Source organism: Sprattus sprattus (genome assembly GCF_963457725.1).
Source record: "Sprattus sprattus genome assembly, chromosome: 11".
NCBI lineage: Eukaryota > Metazoa > Chordata > Actinopteri > Clupeiformes > Clupeidae > Sprattus > Sprattus sprattus.
In genome coordinates, this window is record NC_137909.1 from 25684539 (window position 1) to 25704538 (window position 20000).

General features: G+C 48.0%; 1 protein-coding gene across 1 annotated transcript in view; it reads left to right on the forward strand.

The window, feature by feature from the left end:
• The window catches only part of pxna (paxillin a), a 52150-nt gene that overhangs the window by 25136 nt on the left and 7014 nt on the right, over positions 1-20000 (forward strand). The window contains exons 2-11 of the mRNA XM_080847900.1: positions 4690-4901; positions 5416-5501; positions 5888-6027; positions 6473-6659; positions 7069-7216; positions 8298-9794; positions 11043-11309; positions 12069-12560; positions 17723-17878; positions 18842-19015. Of these exons, the coding sequence (XP_080704026.1) occupies positions 4690-4901; positions 5416-5501; positions 5888-6027; positions 6473-6659; positions 7069-7216; positions 8298-9794; positions 11043-11309; positions 12069-12560; positions 17723-17878; positions 18842-19015 (3359 nt within the window). The remainder of the gene's footprint in view (positions 1-4689; positions 4902-5415; positions 5502-5887; positions 6028-6472; positions 6660-7068; positions 7217-8297; positions 9795-11042; positions 11310-12068; positions 12561-17722; positions 17879-18841; positions 19016-20000) is intronic.

Consider the following 20000-nt stretch of genomic DNA (forward strand, 5'->3'; position numbering starts at 1 on the left):
ACAAAGGTGATGGTATTGGTTATACCTTTGGGCCGCACAAAATTCCAGAGGAGGCCCCAACTTGCTCAACACGCAGACACACACACACACACACACACACACACACACACACACGCACACACGCACACACGCACACACGCAGACACACACAGGCAATTGGTCTCTGCCAAATACCTGACAGCAGTGCATTCAGGTGTGTTGTACAGACTTGTGACGAAGCATAATGTTGTTTTTTTTAAGAGCTTAAACCTCAGCCACATCTCAAATCCTCTAGCTCTTGCCATGACCAAGTTAGCCCATCATAATGCCAATTGAGACACAATGCACCTTAGAGAGGTCCCCTTGCACTAAGCGAACAGATTTAAGTCGTGTCCGGTGTGCCGAGATGAGTCACGCTCATTGAGAGGAACAGATGGCAGAAGGGGGGCTGGTTCGTGCTCTGCTGTTGGCCCCTCCGAGCAGGATTGAGCGGTGATATGACCGAATGTGTCAGCTGCCGTAAAGTTTGTTCATTAAGGGTCGCACACTTGCTCTGTGCATGCACAGCGCCCTGTGCCCAACCTTGAGAGAGTTTTGCTCCATCCAAAATGTTCCAGGTGTGCCCTTCCAAAAGCCGTAAGGACCGTTCCCGTAAGCCAACCTCAGCATTTTTATACCTGCGTCACACAGTGTGACTCTTCACACAGCTCCAGCCACCAGAGTCTCTCTAAGCACACTCATTAAAAACCTAAAAGAAGCTGCTGCCAAGCCTTGAACTCAACGACCGCTGTTGTCCCCCTAACTTGTCACTTAAACTGTTTATGCTTTAGTGAATCACAACATCAGCACGTCAACCAAGCCCTTCCTTACATGGTAAAACTCCATCCTGTGAATTTACCTTGTGTCCTGTCAGGAGAATGAGCGCCAAGCCTGCGAGCTGGCTACCCTCCTGCACGAATGCAGCCCCATTCTGTTTTGACTACGCCAAAACAAAAAAAATCTCAAGGATTTCTATTTTCGTCTGAAGTAAATTAGGAACGTTTCCTGAATCGTAGCGTTTCCTCATCGATCAGGAGTCCCAGTCTCCCAAATTGCCATGGCGACGTGTCTGTCATGCTCATATATGGCCCTTTTTTGGCTTTGCTTTATGGCTCGCAGCCTGTGTACACATACCCCCCCCGCCCCCCCACCTTCCCTTCTTCTGGCCAAAGAGAGAACGCTACAGCAATGGCATGAGGGCCGAGTGTTTCCTCTGGACGCAAGGGCTAGCGTATCCCCCAGGGGAACACCGTTATCTGGGCCGACTGCAGAACAAACACCGAGGCTGTATACATAATCAAGCCCTCTGGAATGTTTGAGTCGCTCCGCTCCGGAATGGGAAGGACCCCCTTTTTCCTCTGCTCCGGCAGCACAGTCCACTACCTCACGCTGCTTCCCAGTACAAGTCTGACCCTCCAGCTGAACGGAGCGCTAGCGGCTGTCTCTTCACGGTAACGGAATTCTGGAACTTTTCGAGACACGATGGAAGAGGAGATTCCGTCAGATTCTGATGCTCGTGGAACACCAGAACCAGAACTAGACCCCAGCAGGATGTCCATGACCGAGTCGGTCCTGGAGGGAATGAACATGCTGGATGCCGTTCTCGAACAGGCGTCCGCCCCAGACCTGGACCAGTGCAGGGAACCGGAGCAAGACACGGTGTATGAGGTGGAATGTGTGGGGAACGAGGTATTGCTTGAGTCCAAAAGGGAGACCATTTATGAAGTGGAACCGGAGGAAGCTTCAATCAGACTTTCAAAACCTAATCTGAGCCAACGGGCTGGAGAATCAGTACCAGTTTCAGACCCAGAGGAGGATTTGGACCCAGCGGGATCCTCTTCAGTAGCAGAGAGCAATTCTGTGCCAGAATCAGTCTTGGAAAGGCCAGCAACGCCAGAACCGCGCGACCCAGAAGGACCTGTGCCAGCAGCGGACACTCAAGACGTCTCCGTGCCAACAGGAGGTAGGGCTCTCCCCTCTCTCAGCTCGCCCACTCATACGAACGACCACAGAGTAGCACTGGGTGGAGAGCCTGAGGGCAACTACTGACCCGAACAGATCAATCCGATCAAATAGTGGATCAGAGAAATATCAAGATAACATCATGATGAAGAGTGAGGGTTAGGAAAAAAAAAAGTAAAGTAAAAAAAAAAAAAAAACACCACAGATTAAAGAGCTTAGGGGAAAACAAGATATAGGAGAGTAAGGATGGATGGATGGATTGGGCAGAGAGATCAGATGAAGGAGTGCAAGAACGAGAAATAAAGTGGAAGAATATAAGGATACACTGCTCGCATATATGAGAGTACGGTTGTTTGTCAGACGTAAGGATATATAACTCCGCTAGAAGAGGAGTATAAGGATGGAGAGATTGATTGAATGGAGGAGTGTAAGGATCAGACAGAGAAGTTTAATGAGCAAGATCAGGGTTGAGTTAATAGGCTTGCAGAGTTTCTGAGCTCTGACACGCCCTTAGTGGGCACAGTCCTGTGATAAGGGCTGAGTGTGTGTGTGTGTGTGTGTGTGTGTGTGTGTGTGTGTGTGTGTGTGTGTGTGTGTGTTTTTTTGCTTGTCTCTCTCCACCTCCGGCTTCTTTCACAACCTTTCGGTTTCTTCTTGGCTGCCTTCTCACTCACACACTTTATTTGGAATTGGAGGCTTTTCAGTGCACACACGCCCAAGTTCGTAAGTACTCTCAGATACCTACTATCAGACAATCTCTTAACTGTCTTCCTCCATTTCTCTCTCTCTCTCTCTGACTATCTATCTATCCCCGACCGCCCCCACCCCCTTAACCTGCTGCCATCTTTAGACCACTCAGCTAGGGGACCAGACAGGGCTTTAGTGTGGGGCGTAAACTTACCCCCTGCTCGAAAACAACCCCCAGCCCCCCCTCTTCTGTACCGGCTCTCCTTACCACGGGGTGATAGGAGCAGCTTAGAGTGGAGGTGCCCGTCTGCCAGTCTGAGCTGGGCTTCCTCCCCCTCTCTCTCTCTCTCTCTCTTTCCTTCTCTCTTACCTTTTCAATCTTCTCGCTTCCTCTTCATAGCAAGGGTGAATGCGTTAGTGTGGAGAGAGATCTACCGCTTTGTTATTTTTCTACCTGTTGCTTCTGAGCCCTGGTAAGTGTTGTTTATGCTTTATTTGGTCTGTCCAGTGTTTCTGAACTGTCTTCTCATACGTTAGCCTACTGGGTACTGCAAAGCGTCAAACCGGACTGCTTCTGTAGTGTGTTTACGAGAACTGGAAGGTTGTGATCATTTGTTTTTCTCCCCCTGTGCCTGTCTCTCCTGTCCTCACCTATCAATTCTAATGAATGGTTTCCGATCAGGATGATCTATTGCGAAAGGCTGTGTGTGAGTGTTTCATAGATCAGTAGTGTGTGTTAACTGCAATTTGTGCTTTGCTTGAGGGGGCTAGGCCTGTATATGACGTGTGTATGGTGTTGCAGAGTGGCAGATCTTACTGATGCCTATTTCTGAACCCTTTGTAGTCGTAAAGATCGATCAGACATTTGATTGGAACATGAAGAAGGGAAACTTTTCCGTAAGGTTTCTTTGCTGCCATACTAGTTCGTTGAAATTCTGTGTGCTTTTGCAATGTGCATAGCCTTAGGCAAAGGAAAATGTGGATTGGGAAACACTGAGTGACTCATAAATACACACACACACACACACACACACACACACACTCACACACCCACCTGTTGCGCTTACAGCCAAGTAAATAAAAGGTGCGGTGATGACGTGTTTTGGATCGTTTGGACTCCATTAGACTCACTGCTAAAAAGTTTACTCTTTTGAAGTCACTGTGCTGAGTTAACTCTGCAATGTGACAAACAGTGGAATTTGAATACATATGAGGTGCGTCTGTGTGTGTGTGTGAGTGTGTGTGTGTGCGCAAGCTTTAGTGCTTGACAGTTGTGTACAAGTCTGGCTTCTGTCAGCACCTGCTTAAGAGGGAGCTGTGAGTCTGGTGTGTGTGTGTGTGTGTGTGTGTGCGTGTGCTTGTGCGTGCGTGTGTGTTCTTTAGAGCCACTTCCTCAGACATGAGATGATCATCTCCTCTTCAACCACCTCACCCCACAGATGGAGATAAACTCAGGCCCCAGTGGCTTCTGGGAGGTTTTCATGTTTCACCACCCGCTCATGACTCACAGTCCTGTCATGCCTCTGAGTTAGTGTGACTCGTTTGTGTGTGTGTGTGTGTGTGTGTGTGTGTGTGTGTGTGTGTGTGTGTGTGTGTGTGCCTCTGAGTTAGTGTCTCCTTTGGCATTCTCCCCTCAGGAAGTCATTGCACACAGAGTTAGCCATATTCACATTGATATACAGGCAAAATCACAAGGCCATAAGGAGAGGCTTAATGGGACTTGGTGGATGTTCAGAAAAACAAGCGTTCCTTCTCAGTGTTTCTACTGCTGTCAAACCCTTTTGCCTGATCTGCACTGATTGTGAGTGTGTGTGTGTGTGTGTATGCGCTTGTAAGGAGTACAAAGTCTAGCCTCCTGTCAGTGTTTGAGGGCTAACGGTGGAAGCTCGCAGGTTTACTGAAGTCGACTTGATTTACCTGTGTGTGTCTTCTAATGAAGATTCGACTGTGCATCTGCCTATCTGTCTTTGCATATGGTACTGGTTTTGATGTGTCTCTTCCTCTCTCCTTCGCCGTTCACAGACGCTCTGTTAGCGGACCTGGAGTCCACCACCTCCCACATTTCAAAGCGGCCAGTGTTCCTGCCTGACGAGACGCCCTACTCCTTCCCCACGGGAGGAAGCGCCTACTCCGAGGTCTCGCCCACGCCTCCGGTGCCTCCGCATCCTTCCGCCGAGGCGCTCAACAACGGCTCCGTGCTCGACCCCCCTGACTCCCATCGCTCCTCCACACAGGTGAGTTTAACAACAAACACAACAAAGTACACACACACTCAGAGAATAGCCCATCCCATCCACATGGCACATACAAACAGGTACACAAACATGGAAAACGTATTTTTGCCATGACCTCGGAATCTGTTTTCGGGAATTCTGCACACTTGTTTATAAACATCTGTTTTCCAAATGTGTACACATTATACACATTAAGCTCTGCATATGGACAACATGGATAGATGTACAGTTATTATGACATACACAGTGCGTTTCAGGAATCAGTTTTCACACAGGTGACCTCATAGCTGTATCGAGTTCCATGTCCGTGTGGGCATTGATTAGCCTGACTATATCTGCTCATGTAGGGGTGACAGTGGTACAGTGCACACCATCAGTGTAAATGTAAAATACACTGTATAGTATATACATATATGCATCCTCGAAGTTGCTTTGGATAAAAGCGTCTGCTAAATGACTAAATGTAAATGTAAAATGACCAGTGTTGTGTCTGCGTGTGTTCTGTTTAAATCAGTCCTTTGGGTCGGCCCCGAAAAGTGACTGGTCCATAGACGGCGGCAGCCCCCCTCTGTCTCACGGCGAGGAGGACCACGTCTACAGGTATGCTCTTGCAGTATCAACACTGAGAGGCTCACCTGGAAGCCTACAGGACTATTAGAGTAAAACACCCCAAGCTCTTTCCTTTCTTGTCTTTCAGTCCCTTATGCTGTATGCAATATAACCATCAATCAATAATTTTCAATCTTATATAGCGCTTCTTTAAGTACTCATAGTCGCTTTAAAGAGTCAAGTGTCTAGTAGTCATTCATACAGTCATACCGGTGGTGGTAAGCTACATCAGTAGTCACAGCTGCCCTGGGGCAGACTGACAGAAGCGTGGCTGCCAATCAGCGCCTACGGCCCCTCCGACCACCACCAACATTCATTCACATTCATACGAAATAATAAAACGTCTTTTTTGCCTTCTCTTGTATTTTTCCCTCTAGTTTCCCCAACAAGCAGAAGACTACTGACTCTGCAGCTGCAGGCATGAGCTCGTCTCTGGGCAGTAACCTGTCGGAACTCGACCGGCTGCTCCTGGAGCTCAACGCTGTGCAGCACAGCACGCCCTCCTTCCCCGTCGAGGGTAAGCCTGCCTGGGCACAGCAGGGGTTGGCCAAGGATGGGGTTGTTTTGGCTTGGAGGGATTTGCAGAATAGGTTGAATTATACTGGTAATGGAATTGATGCCAAATCTACGGCAGTGCAATTGTGTTTGGTGGATTTTTTTCAACAAATTGTATGAGAGTGATGAATTGCGTTTAACATATGACTGTTGAGTTTAAAAAATGAAGTGAATTTGAAAGAGAGTTTATTAACTAAGAATGTTTTATATATGTATTCCAGACCAGCTTCCACTATCAGAGTTTTTGTAGCTACATTTCTCTTCTTAAAAACTAAGTCAGCTGTATGCTGTAAACTGAGACAGATTAGGATTTAGAAACTCAGAATATCCCTTTAAGTCACTTCATAAATCACAGCTCTGCTGTGCAAAACTGAGTCTTACATTTCACCACCCTCCTTTCCTCACAGAAGAAGCGCCCCCTCCCATCCCATCTAGCAGCAGCACCACTCAGAATGGCATCAGCCCCCCAGGCAAAGCCCCCCCTCCCACTCTGGAGAAGCCCAAGCGCAGTGCTGCAGGCCGAGGCATCGAGGACGTGCGGCCCAGTGTGGAGAGCCTACTGGACCAGCTGGAGAGCTCAGTGCCAACCCCAGCGTAAGGCATAGATATACTACTGTACTGTACTACATCCCATAATGTGCAATCCACATGCACCTTCCTTTGTACCACACAGAATCATGTACCACATGACTTAGGACCCATAGTCCTACACATGCTCCCATTCTTAACAGAGTTATTTATTCTCCTTGGTATGAACATTTGTCCTCAGAGATTCTGCTTGTGGGTGTTAATCAATTGGGCAGCAGAAAAATCCTACATTTTAATTATGCATCATAACCTGTAGAAGTTCCGTGCAGATTTTTCTCTAATGGTCTTCTCTGTAGATGTATTTCTGTTTTAAGACATGTATGTTTTCCTTAAAGATGTGATGACTCATCAGTTTCCTGTTTTTGTTTACCCCGCTTGCCTGAGGTTTATGTTTATTTACGCTTCCCTTTTTCAGCCCCGCCCCCACCGTGGCCACCGCAGACTTGAGTGATGACCTGGAGGAAACGCCCTCCCAGCAGCAGGCCCGAATCTCCGCCTCCTCCGCTACACGAGAGCTTGATGAGCTCATGGCCTCCCTCTCCGACTTCAAAGTCCAAAGCAATGTAAGTCAAGAGAGTGATGGTCCGACAGAGAGGGAGATGAACGCATGATTACAGAGAGTGAAAGAAAGATTGATAGTTGTTTTGGAGGATCAACGTTGACGGAAGGGACATTAAACGGTCTTGAGTTCTTGTGTAGAGATAGTCACATCCTGTACTGTATTGCCATGCAGTGCCTGAATCACTGGGTCAGTTAGATGACAAGCCAGATGACCTTTTGAAAAGTATGGTTTGAGATCCATTGAGGGAGTTGCATCAGAGAATGACTACTCTTGACAAATGATCGGTTCTCAGACTCCCTGAGCATGCCTGTGTCTCTGAGGTCAGTGTACCATTTGAAACGTGCTTTGATGTATGGCCCTGCCCCTTGGGCTGCTGTTACAGGGGGGTTGCAGGTGTGGGTTCAACCGTTGGTCAGACCCTACACTACGAGTATCGGGTTGTTTTTGGTTTTGGCGGGGGAGTGGAGGTTTGGAAAAGTTTGTAGCTCATGTTCTACCCAGGGCCACCCACCACCCCCACCCCTCCCTTCATGGCTGATATTGATTTCCCGCTGGTTGATGCTCAGTGATCCAGAAACAGCCTCATCACTCCGGGGGGTCTGTCGCTCAGATCGCAGATGTCTTAATGTCTCGGATCCAGGGGGTAATGGCCCTTTTTGTTTGTGATTTACAGTCTGAATGTAGTGATAATCATCACCAGAGGAAAGCCTGGCTTACTCTCCACATCCACTAAAAGGCTATTTTTAGTGAGAATGTGGAGTATGTTGGTAACAGATTGAAACAGACAAGTGTGTGTAGTGCAGTGTTTCAGGAAACCTGAGAGTTTTTGGACGTGACGTTCTAACAAAATGGATTTGTGCATTTGAACCCACCATACCCTGCTGTCCTACACATTTCCACCTATACACTCTGCTCTATACAATTTTGTTCATATTGCTGAGCAGTTTCATTTTTTCCCTTCTTGATTTCTACATTGTTTTTCTTTTGTTAACCCATCTTTCCTGTTTCTAACCAGCTCTAACCCCTCTAATCTTTTCCACCTGTTTTCTGTTCTTCCCTCTGTTGTCTTGCGTCTGCTCCAGTCTGGTTCTCTCTGGTCTGTGAATATGGAACCTTTATCCCCTCCAACCCTTGATCCCCCTGCAAACCCGCCTGCTCCCGATACCTCTGTTGACCTGGGTCTCTCCCTGCCTTACCACCCCTCTCCTGAACCATCCCCTCCCTCCACACCTGTGGAATCCCTGGAACTTCACATTGATGAGGAGGCCGGTTCTGGGAGTAGTTTGGCCCCAGGGTCAGCCAAGGCCTCCTCTCAGTCCGTCCAGTTTACCCAGTCCCGCACACTGCTCACTACCCTGGACGCCGGGGACTCTGACTCTGGTTCCCTCTCAATGTTCAGCACCCAGACTGAGTCCCTAGTGGTTTTGATCAGTACTGCAGGGCTATCATCTGAGCCGCCCCTGACCACTACTGCTACCAAGACCCCTAGTCCACTGGACTCCGTTGCCACAAAAAGCCCTGGTCCACTTATGATCCCTAAGACATTTAGTCCAGTTGTGGTGTCAAACACCTCTAGTCCTGTCACAGTACCCAGGACATCTAGTCCATTTACAGTACCTAAGTCATCCAGTCCACTTGCTTTTCGGAAGACGTATAGTCCAATAACAGTACCTAAGACATCCAGTCCACTTGCTAACCGGAAGACGTATAGCCCAATTACAGTACCTAAGACATCCAGTCCACTTGCTATCCGGAAGACGTATAGCCCAATTACAGTTCCTCGGACTGCCAGTCCACTTGCTATCCCGAAGACATTTAGTGCAATTACAGTTCCTCAAAACGCTAGTCCACTTACTATTCCTTCAACGTCTAGTCCAGTTACAGTCCCCAAGACCTCTAGTCCTGTAGTTGACCCCAAGACACCAAGTCCAGTGTCCATTACTAAGAGCTCAAGCCCAGTTTTGCAAAGTCCTGTTCCAAGCCCGGTTCTGGTAGCAAAGAGCCCCACTCCACCTTCGCTTGCAACGAGCCCTACTCCCTATTCTGCTGCTAAGAGCTCCAGTCCAGGTGCCATTCCCAAGAGCCCAAGTCCTGTTCAGGTTGCTAAATTCCCCAGTTCCCCAGTCAATACCCTCAAATGGTCCAGCCCTATTATGGGAGCCAAGAGTCTCTCTCCACCCTTGCCGAAAAAAATAGTCCAACTTGGTGGTACCTCTGAAGAGCTGGGCATAACCTGTTCAGAACCCTTACTGGAGGAAGTTCTAGACCAACTTTTGGCATCCAGTCTGGCACAGCCTGAGAGAACCTGGCCAATGAAAACTGTGACTCGCGAACCAAAAGAGGGATCAATAAGTCCACGACAGGTTGACGAAGGGGCATTAGGCACTGTGGAGGACTATAGAAGGTGGTTTGAAGATGGACATGGTTCACCTAGAGAAGAAAGCGTAACACCTGCCACTGAGGGAAGCTGGATGGATGAATGCACGACCCCAAGTTCTGGCACCGGGACTCCGGATGGTACTATGGACCTTCCGCTCTCTCAGCCGTCAGCCGTGGAGCGTCTTTCTACCTCTGGTCAAGTACGAGGCTTTCCTGACACAGACTGTGCCATCTGCCCCTGCCCTTCCAAAATAATTTGGCATCAGAACAGGCTGGCCTGCAGAGCACCATATGCTGTTTAAATCCCCTCTTATATTAGTTCACCAGTCAGGCCAAAGCCCTGCTGTGATACACTCAATCTGCCTCCATGCTTTCTCCAGCTCAGATGGTGTCGCACACTAATAGGTTAAATATGCCACAGCGACACATAGCACTCATGCAGAGAAGTTAATTAACACTTGTTTAAATGGCACAAACGCCTTTTACTTAGACCCATTGACCCATCTTCCGTTCATCCAGCTCTCAAAAGCAAAGTTCTATTTCACGATTGGCTCTGTTTTGTTTTTAACGAGAAGAGCATTACTACTGTTCCTTAAATTCTCGGAATCTACAGCATATGCGTCTTAGGAAAAGATTGCTGCAGATCCAATCTGCTGCATGGGAGTATGACTGTGTGCTGTGGGGACCTTATCTGTGTTATTATCTCAAAGTTGCTCGGAGCCATGGCTTTGGAGTTGAAAGGTGTGTGCTCGGCTCAGTGGAAGTGCATGCCTCAGCTTGCTCCTGTGACATAGCTGTCAAGTCAAGGCTGGGCTTGTAGAGCTTTACGTCTGTTGTACTAAGAAGTTCGCAGAGGCCCTTAGGTTCTAAATATTCTGCATGCCATCATTTTATAACCTGTGGGTTGTTTTTAAAAAGTTTGCCCTCAAGCAAATGAAGCATAAAGGAAACCTTCAGGTGACGCAGGTCTATCTGAATCGGACTATCCACAGCTGGCTCCTCACCTTGCATGTCCTGAATTGTGCCGTATTTGGAGGATGCTTGGTGTGTTCCATGCATGTCAACAGTACAACAAAGCTTAACTGTAGTGTCCACTGAGCCTTTGAAGCGTGCACAAAGAAATGGCTTTGCTTTGGAGTAGGTGAGGCCAAATTTTAATGATTTCAGTGTCACATGTTTTGGAATGAATCTGGATGCTGTGTGTGTGAGCACCTGCGTTGTCATGCCTACATCAGTGTGGGGCTCCAGAGTCGTGGCCCCACGGAACTTTGGAATAGCACGGCATCTTGGGCAAGAAATAGAGGGCATTTTTGGCATTGCAGTAAAATGGCATGGCATTGGACGGTTCCAGAAATGAACTTGGATGGCTTTTTGAGTGAGGTGGAGTGGATTGCAGCCAATTACTTCGTAATCGAACTGCTCACTGAAAAACCACAACAAACCTGCAGCTCAAGTCCGTGATCAGACGCACCAAGGAGACCACCAACGTGCACCCCATGTTCCGCGAGGGTTTGATTCGCCGAAAGACGGGAACCTCCATCTTCCACAAGAGCAATTCCCAGGACCGCCTCATCGAGGAACTGCAGGGCAAGCTTGGGATCGTACGCCCGGAGCCACGGCGCCGCAAGCAGCCTGATGATTGGATGACTGAGGGAGTGATTGTCATGTCAAATCCACAGCGCACGCGCGAGCAGGGAAACGCGGCCGTGGATAAGGTAGCACAGTCGGCAGCTTGCAGGAAGTAATCACTGTATTACGTAATGGGCTGCAGCTGAGGACTATTGTCAAAAATATGTATAATAAACAGTAAAAGGATTGTAACCATTTAAAAACTGCCTCATTTTAGATTAGTAGTGTTGCAGTATAAACAGACTGGAATTTTCCTGCAATTTATTTACACAGTAATCATGCTTATGGCCCACGGACAGTCTTGCAGAGCTAGGTTCATTAGGAAACAACACTGAAGGAATTGTTCTAAATGTGTTGGAATTTTTAAAACCAATCCAACATCTCAAACTTGTCCACATTGGGTGTAGCCTTCTCTGCAGTAAGTTTAGTTGCGATCACATTTATATGAAGAGGTCTTCTACTGCTTTCACGCATAACAAGGTGAAATAGTCAAATCTGGTACTGTGCAGCTACAAGTGTCGCAAGACAGGCTGGAAGCACTCGCGACACATACTAAAGTAGACAAATTATAAGCGATGATCTTTGTTGCCTGTCTTGCATAGCTTGTTTCAAAAGCACATCCCCTCTCATACAAGCAGTGCAGGATAAATATAAAAGCACCACTGGTCTGAAATGAGGTTGACTGCATTTGTCATAAATAGGCTTTCTGGCCATCAAACTTGTGGCCCATAACTTACTGTAGTGAGTCGAGTTTTTTCTCTTACTTGCTTTCTTACTTTCTGCCTTTTATCCCTCAAACCTGTTGATTTGTTCTATTCCTTATTCTCCTGCGTTCTTCTCTGCAGATCATCATTCCCCCTACATCCCCAGTCCCTCAGAGAAAGGTCCTCCCCCCTCCTCGCCCCCCGCCTGTGGAACCCCCGAAGCCTGTTAAACAGACTCCACCCCCACCCCCACCACCCCCTCCCGAGCCCCCAAAAGCACCCACTCCCCCACCCAAGGAACCTACCCCTCCACCTCGAGAACCAACGCCCCCGCCAAAAGTACCAACACCCCCACCGAAGGAACCTACCCCTCCACCTCGAGAACCAACGCCCCCTCCCAAAGTTCCCACCCCCCCACCACGTGAACCAACACCCCCTCCCAAAGACCCCACGCCACCACCCAGGGAACCGACCCCCCCTCCCAAAGACCCCACGCCACCACCCAGAGAACCGACCCCCCCTCCCAAAGTTCCCACCCCCCCTCCACGTGAACCCACACCCCCGCCTCCTAAGGTCTTTGTGTCGGTGGGCTGCCAGACTGAGTTCGACCCTCTCTTCCTGCCCATAAACCAGGCATGGACCATTGTGCTTTCTCATACTTTTTTTTCTCTTCTGTGTTTGGGTCTTTTTCTGTCCATCCTCTCTCTTTGTCTGTCCCTCACCTCTGTCCTCTGCTGTTAAGTCATTGTCTATCTTTGTCTCTTCTGTCCTGTTATGGTTTGAGAGCAGGTGCAGATTGAGTCGGGGCTGGTGCCTTGTGTTGGTATGTCTGGTATCAGCTGCTAGTGTTGCTGCTTGATCGGAGGGATCTGACTGAACCTTATCTTAAGCTGGCAGAGGAGCTACAGCTCACCTTTTTATGATGCTGCCTGTTGGCGCCAAAGACTGCCTGCTTCAAGAGAAGGACATGGACTTCTCTCACAAACTCTCTTGCTCTCTCTCTCTCTCTTTCTGTCTTCCTCCCCCTGCTCACTCGTTCTATTTATCTCTCCTCTACTTTCACTCTGTCTCCTCACCCTCTGATCCCCCCCCCCCCCCCAACATCTGAGCCAACCAGAGGCCTCAGGCCTAGAGGGGTCAAGGCTGTGGGGTCAGGGTTATGGGGTGCTCGATCACCCAGACTTCATCACATGGCTAGATGGGTATGTCGAGTGATCCAGGGGAAGAGGGGTTTCACGTGTGGCTGCGTGTGTGTGTGTGTGTGTGTGTGTGTGTGTGTGTGTGTGTGTGTGTGTGTGTGTGTGTGTGTGTGTGTGTGTGTGTATGAGGCGATCGTGAGTGATCCAGGGGAAGAGGAGTTTCACGTGTGGCTGCGTGTGTGTGTGTATGTGTGTGTGTATGAGGCGATCGTGAGTGATCCAGGGGAAGACGGGTTTCACGTGTGGCTGCGTGTGCTCGTTAGGTGGAAGCAGAAGGGCTGTTGAGTCGGACCAGCAGACTGTGCTGGCTCGAGGCAAACCCTGGGTGGAGTTCTGAGAGAAACTCTCTCTCTCACACACACACACACACACACACACACACACACACAGATGTTCACTTTCTCTCACACGGCTTCTCTTGGCCTGAGAGGAGAAGTGGCAGAGCAGAAATCACATTTTTTGATGTGGGAAACCTCTCTGTCTCCTCCTCCTGTTTTTTGCTCTCCGTCTCTCCCTCTGTTTTCCTGCACTGTCTCCACTCAATCGTCCCCTTTGTCTCTTATTTCTCCTGAAGCATAATTTATTTCGAAACGCAGTGCGGAGGGGAAATACAGTTCACTTATTACTTGATGTTCATATGTGATACTCTCTTCCAGATATGTTAGTGGCTCAGACTGTTTTGAAATGTTTTCACATAGGCAATGGATTACTCATTGTGTCGTAGAGAGTTCACCTGTCAGTTCAGATCGAGTGTATTCAGTGTGCTGACGGATTGTGTTTGTTAGATTTGAGTTCATGCTGCATGAATAGTGTGTGTTAGTCAGAACTTCAGTGGTGAGTGGCCTGCAGCAGTGTAAAGGTCATCAGCTGAATAACTCAAGCACCAATCTCTGCGTGAGAACCTCCAATTGCGTGACACTCCCGCATGTGTATCCTTTTCATAGGTTTGCTTGCTTGTTTCTCGTGTGTGTGTGTGTGTATGTGTGTGTGTGTGGGTGTGTGGGTGTGCGTGTGTGTGTGTGTGTGTGTAAAAATAACAGAGGATATGGTTGCCAGTGAAGGAGCTATTTTCTCCCTCTCTGGAATGTGGCTTGGTCATAAGGATCCAACAGCTAAAGCTGTGTGTGTGTGTGTGTGTGTGTGGGAGGCTGTGTATGTGGGGTGTGTGTGTCTGTTTGTGTGTGTGTTTGTGTGCGCAAAGACAAGGGTGCTCCCTCACTACCCGCCAGGCTTTCCCCCAAATCTTTTTTTTCCACCATTGACTCATCCACCTGGAGTCCCACCCTAGTGGTTGATTTTGGTGCTAAAATGAATCCATCTCCATGGAAACATCAGAATTCTCTGCAGTTCTGCGGGTGAGCGAGGGAGCGATGAACGGGAGGGGGGGGGGGGGGTATGTGCCGTGCGGGGGGTTCTGTGCTGGAGAAGTCGGACACGCTCGATCCGGCCGTGGCGTTCCAGAGCGTTCTCCGTTTCACACGCCAGGGATTCCTTGGCTCCCCCCTCGGGAGGCTTGTTGCGCAGCTAAGAATAATTAGCAACACGTTCAAGGAGACGAGCATTCAGATGTGATCAACAGGCCCGGCAAGAAAGACATGAACGCTTCTTTCTCTGTGTTATATTAATTACAGTTGCCCTCTAGACTGAAAGCCCACTAAGGATGGAGAGGGAGAGATTCAAAGTGGAACACACAGAGGGAGGGAGGGAGGGAGGGAGGGAGGGAGGGAGGGAGAGAGGGAGAAAGGGAGGGAAGGAGAGCGAGAGAGAGAGAGAGAGAGAGAGCGAGAGAGAAACAGAGAGAGAGAGAGAGAGTTCAGGACCAATTTATAGTGGCTGCTTCTGCGTGACGTCAGAGTTGAGTCATGCCCGGTCCATCAAGGCTCTTTCTGGCCTTTTTTGAACTGCGCTGCATTCCTTTACAAATTTGTTGCCATGTGAACACATCAAGTTAAAAGCCTTGTAAAGGGAAAAGGGAACAAAGGACACAGACATTGGTACAATTAGTCAAAAGAAGGCACACAAACAGCCAGATCACTAGGTCACTGAGACAGCATAGACTTCTACGGGCTTTTAACAATACCAATAGTAAATACAGTTTTGGGTAGGGGCAAATGTACATAAATAATAATATGGTCAAAGACTGAGAAGCCATGTTATAGCTTTGTAGTATATCTGAAGTCTTGCAGAGCCATGAGGAATGTTTAGATTATGTTCATTCAGAGTACAAGTGCCACCCTGCATGTCATGTCATAAGCCCCAAAACACACTTGGATTTGTAGATTGTGCGACTGAGGGGACAGCAGGTCTGTTAGGCAGGAGAAAGTTGCTGAATCTCAGGCCTGTGTGTGTGTGTGTGTGTGTGAGAGTGTGTGTGTGTGTGTGTGTGTGTGTGTGTGTGTGTGTGTGTGTGTGTGTGTGTGCACCATAGAGAGAGACTTGGGTGAGTGCAGTTATGTGCTCCTTTGAGACCCATTTGAGGGCTTGCCCTGTGAACACAAAGGGCTCCCTGTTGCCCCTGCCTGGTTGTAATAATTGGGCTGCTTTCATGTGGGGCCGGTGCATGGGGCCTGGCTCGCCGCATTAAAATGAGAGTGTTGTTTCGCTATCTCATCCGCTCGGCCCCGGGACAGAAGGATGCATTAATAGTCAAGTTTTGGAAATAGTCATGGTTACGGTTTCAACAGAGAGTGATGTATAGCTCTGGGCCTGTGTGGGTGTGTGTGTGCAAGGTTGGGTGGGGCCTGCAAATGTGTTTTTGTTTTGATGGAATATCTGTGTTTCATATTTGTGTGAGAAAAAGTGGGCTGTGTGTGTGTGTGTGTGTGTGTGTGTGTGTGTGTGTGTGTGTGTGTGTGTGCGCGACTGTGTGTGTGTGTGTGTGCGTGCGTGCGTTTTTTTTGTGTCAAACCACATAGCCATATACAGCCGCGGAAAAAATTAAGAGACCACTTCAAAATTATCAGTTTCTCTGGTTTTACTATTTATTGGTATGTGTTAAAGTAAAATGTACATTTTTGTTTTGTTCTATAACCTACTGGCAACATTCCTACCAAATTTCAAATAAAAATATTGTCATTTAGATCATTTATTTGCAGAAAAATGACAATTGGTCAAAATAGCAAAAAAGATGCAGTGTCTTCAGATCTCGAATAATGCAAAGAAAACAAGCTCATATTCATTTTTAAACTACACAATACTAATGCTTACACTTAGGAAGAGTTCAGAAATCAATATTTGGTGGAATAACCTTGATTTAAAATCACAACTTTCATGTGTCTTGGCATGCTCTCCACCAGTCTTTCACATTGCCGTTGGGTGACTTTATGCTACTCCTGGCGCAAGAATTCAAGCAGCTCGGCTTCTTTTCATGGCTTGTGACCATCCATCTTCCTCTTCATCACATTTCAGAGGTTTTTTATGGGATTCAGGTCTCGAAATTGGGCTGGCCATGACAGGGTCCTGATCTGGTGGTACTCCATCCACACCTTTACTGGCCTGGCTGTGTGGCATGGAGCATTGCCCTGCTGGAAAAAACATTTCTCAGAGTTGGGGAACATTGTCAGAGCTAAAGGAAGCAAGTTTTTCTTCCGGGACAACGTTGTACTTTGCCTGGCTGAGGTTTGTAAAAGACCATAAGGATTGAAAAAAGCGGACTGGAGGGTCTTCTAGTTTGTCTTCTCTGATGAGTCCAATTTTCAGCTTTGCCAAACACATGGTCGTCTGATGGTTAGACGGAGACCTGGAGAGGCCTACAAGCCAGAGAGTCTTGCACCTACTGTGAAATCGGACTCATCAGAGAAGACGAACTTAGAAGAACCTCCAGTCTGCTTTTTCAATCCTTATGGTCTTTTACAAACCTCAGCCAGGCAAAGTACAACGTTGTCCCGGAAGAAAAACTTGCTTCCTTTTGCTCTGACAATGTTCCCCAACTCTGAGAAGTGTTTTTTCCAGCAGGGCAATGCTCCATGCCACACAGCCAGGCCAGTAAAGGTGTGGATGTAGTACCACCAGATCAGGACCCTGTCATGGCCAGCCCAATTTCGAGACCTGAATCCCATAAAAAACCTCTGAAATGTGATGAAGAGGAAGATGGATGGTCACAAGCCATGAAAAGAAGCCGAGCTGCTTGAATTCTTGCGCCAGGAGTAGCATAAAGTCACCCAACGGCAATGTGAAAGACTGGTGGAGAGCATGCCAAGACACATGAAAGTTGTGATTTTAAATCAAGGTTATTCCACCAAATATTGATTTCTGAACTCTTCCTAAGTGTAAGCATTAGTATTGTGTAGTTTAAAAATGAATATGAGCTTGTTTTCTTTGCATTATTCGAGATCTGAAGACACTGCATCATTTTTGCTATTTTGACCAATTGTCATTTTTCTGCAAATAAATGATCTAAATGACAATATTTTTATTTGAAATTTGGTAGGAATGTTGCCAGTAGGTTATAGAATAAAACTAAAAAGTACATTTTACTTTAACACATACCAATAAATAGTAAAACCAGAGAAACTGATAATTTTGAAGTGGTCTCTTAATTTTTTCCGCGGCTGTATGTGTGTGTTCTTTCTCACGTGTGTCTCTCTCCCCCTATAGATTTTGGCCCAGGGAAAAGACCCAACCAGCCCTCCCAAACAGGGCAACAAGCTGGACAACATGCTGGGAAGCCTGCAGTCAGATCTCAACCGCCTGGGCGTGCAGACCGTGGCCAAGGGTGTGTGTGGAGCCTGCAAGAAGCCCATCGCGGGACAGGTAACCACACACACACACTCACACACACACTCACACACACACTCACACACACACACACACACACACACACACACACACACACACAAACACAGTCATATATACAAACTCTGGCGTCTCCCCCACTCCCTAACTAGCACACACATGCATTTAGACACCAATTTCGTCTATGTTTTATGCATGTTAGTAATAGAGACTTATTAAATGAATGTTTGTGCGTGTTTGCCTAATCTCCTTGTGTTAAACAAAACGCCATTCCAGAGCTGGTAATTTGATTATGATTTAATTGCCTGGCGCGGGCTCACACACCGAAGCGCATATCTTGCATAGCTGACATTGTTCACACATAATTCAGTTGGCAACATAAGCCTCCGCCTCCTGAACCACATCCCCATCCCAATCTCCTCTCTGCACCCTCTTGGGGAACCTCTCCTCCTCTTCCTCTTCCTCATTCTCTCCATCTTCTTCTTCTCTCATCCCTCACTGTTTCCTTCCCGCTCTTTCTTTGGGGGTTTCTTTCAGCACAGGTCCTCTGCTATAAAGCTCAGTTCTCTCCTTCTCTCTCTTTCTCTCTCTCTCTCACTCTCTCTCTCTCTCTCTGTCTCTCTCTCTTCCACTATCTCTCAGCACACATTTCCCTGTCTTTTTCTTCTTGGATTCCTTCCGGTCTTCTCTTTATCACAAGCTCTGCCTTGCTCTCCTCTCCTAACTTATCCAATCTCTTACTCCCCCCCCCCACCATCCCTTACACACACACACACACACACACACACACACACACACACACACACACACACACACACACACACACACACACTCTCTATCTCTGCATACACATTTCCCCGTCCTTTTTTCTTGGATTTGCTCACTCTCTCCTTTAATCAACTCTTTATCGCCGGCTCTCCTCTCATCTCTTACCATCAGTCGCTCATTCTCTCTCTCTCTCTCTCTTTTCTGTCTCGGCAGGTGGTGACAGCAATGGGGCGGACATGGCACCCAGAGCACTTTGTGTGCACCCACTGCCAGGACGAGATTGGCAGCCGGAACTTCTTTGAGCGCGACGGGGCGCCCTACTGCGAGAAGGACTATCACAACCTCTTCTCCCCACGCTGCCACTACTGCAACGGACCCATACTGGATGTGAGTCACTCACTCTGTTCCTCCCTCTTAACTCTAATGCACACACACACAAACACACACACACAGTCACACACACACACACACACAGTCACACACACACACACACACAGTCCCACACACACACACACACAGTCCCACACACACACACACACAGTCCCACACACACACACACACAGTCCCACACACACACACAGTCCCACACACACACACAGTCCCACACACACACACACACACACAGCCCCACACACAGTCCCACACACACAGACCCACACACACAGACCCACAACCGGGGATGTGGTGAGGCTACACTCTATGAGCCTCTCAAGGACGTGTGCATGCACAAAAATGTAAAAAGACATGCATGCACACTATCATGAACTCACTCTGCTCACTCTGTTCACTCTGTTGAAGATATATTGGGCCCATACAGGAAGCAGGTCACTCGTGCAACACACACATGCTTGCATGAACACACACACACACGCTTGCATGCAACACACACACACACACACACACACACACATGCATGCACATCCATAATCCGTTCTCCCCACTCTCCTCCCCCTTCTGATATCTTACAAAAGACCTCATACACTGTGTGTGTGTGTGTGTGTGTGTGTGTGTGTGTGTGTGTGTGTGTGTGTGTGTGTGTGTGTGTGTGTGTGACAGACCTCAGTGGTCATACTGGATGGCCTGGAGCGGTGCAGTGATAAGTGACTGGACTTTGGCCTGGGGTTTGGCCAACTGAGTCACCATGACAATAAAGTTCCCCTTGCAGTGGATCTCTGCACTTCCTCTCTCTTTCTGTCTCTCTCTCCACCCTCTCTGTCTGTGACTCTTCCTCTTTTTTTCTCCTCTTTGTCCTCTACCACAATACACTGACTTCATTTGACAGCCATGTCTGCGCTTTGAGTTCCAGACTTTTATTTTTCTGATATGAAGTCAGTGTTTTGGAAATGGCTGAGGGCAGCCACACTCAAATGGA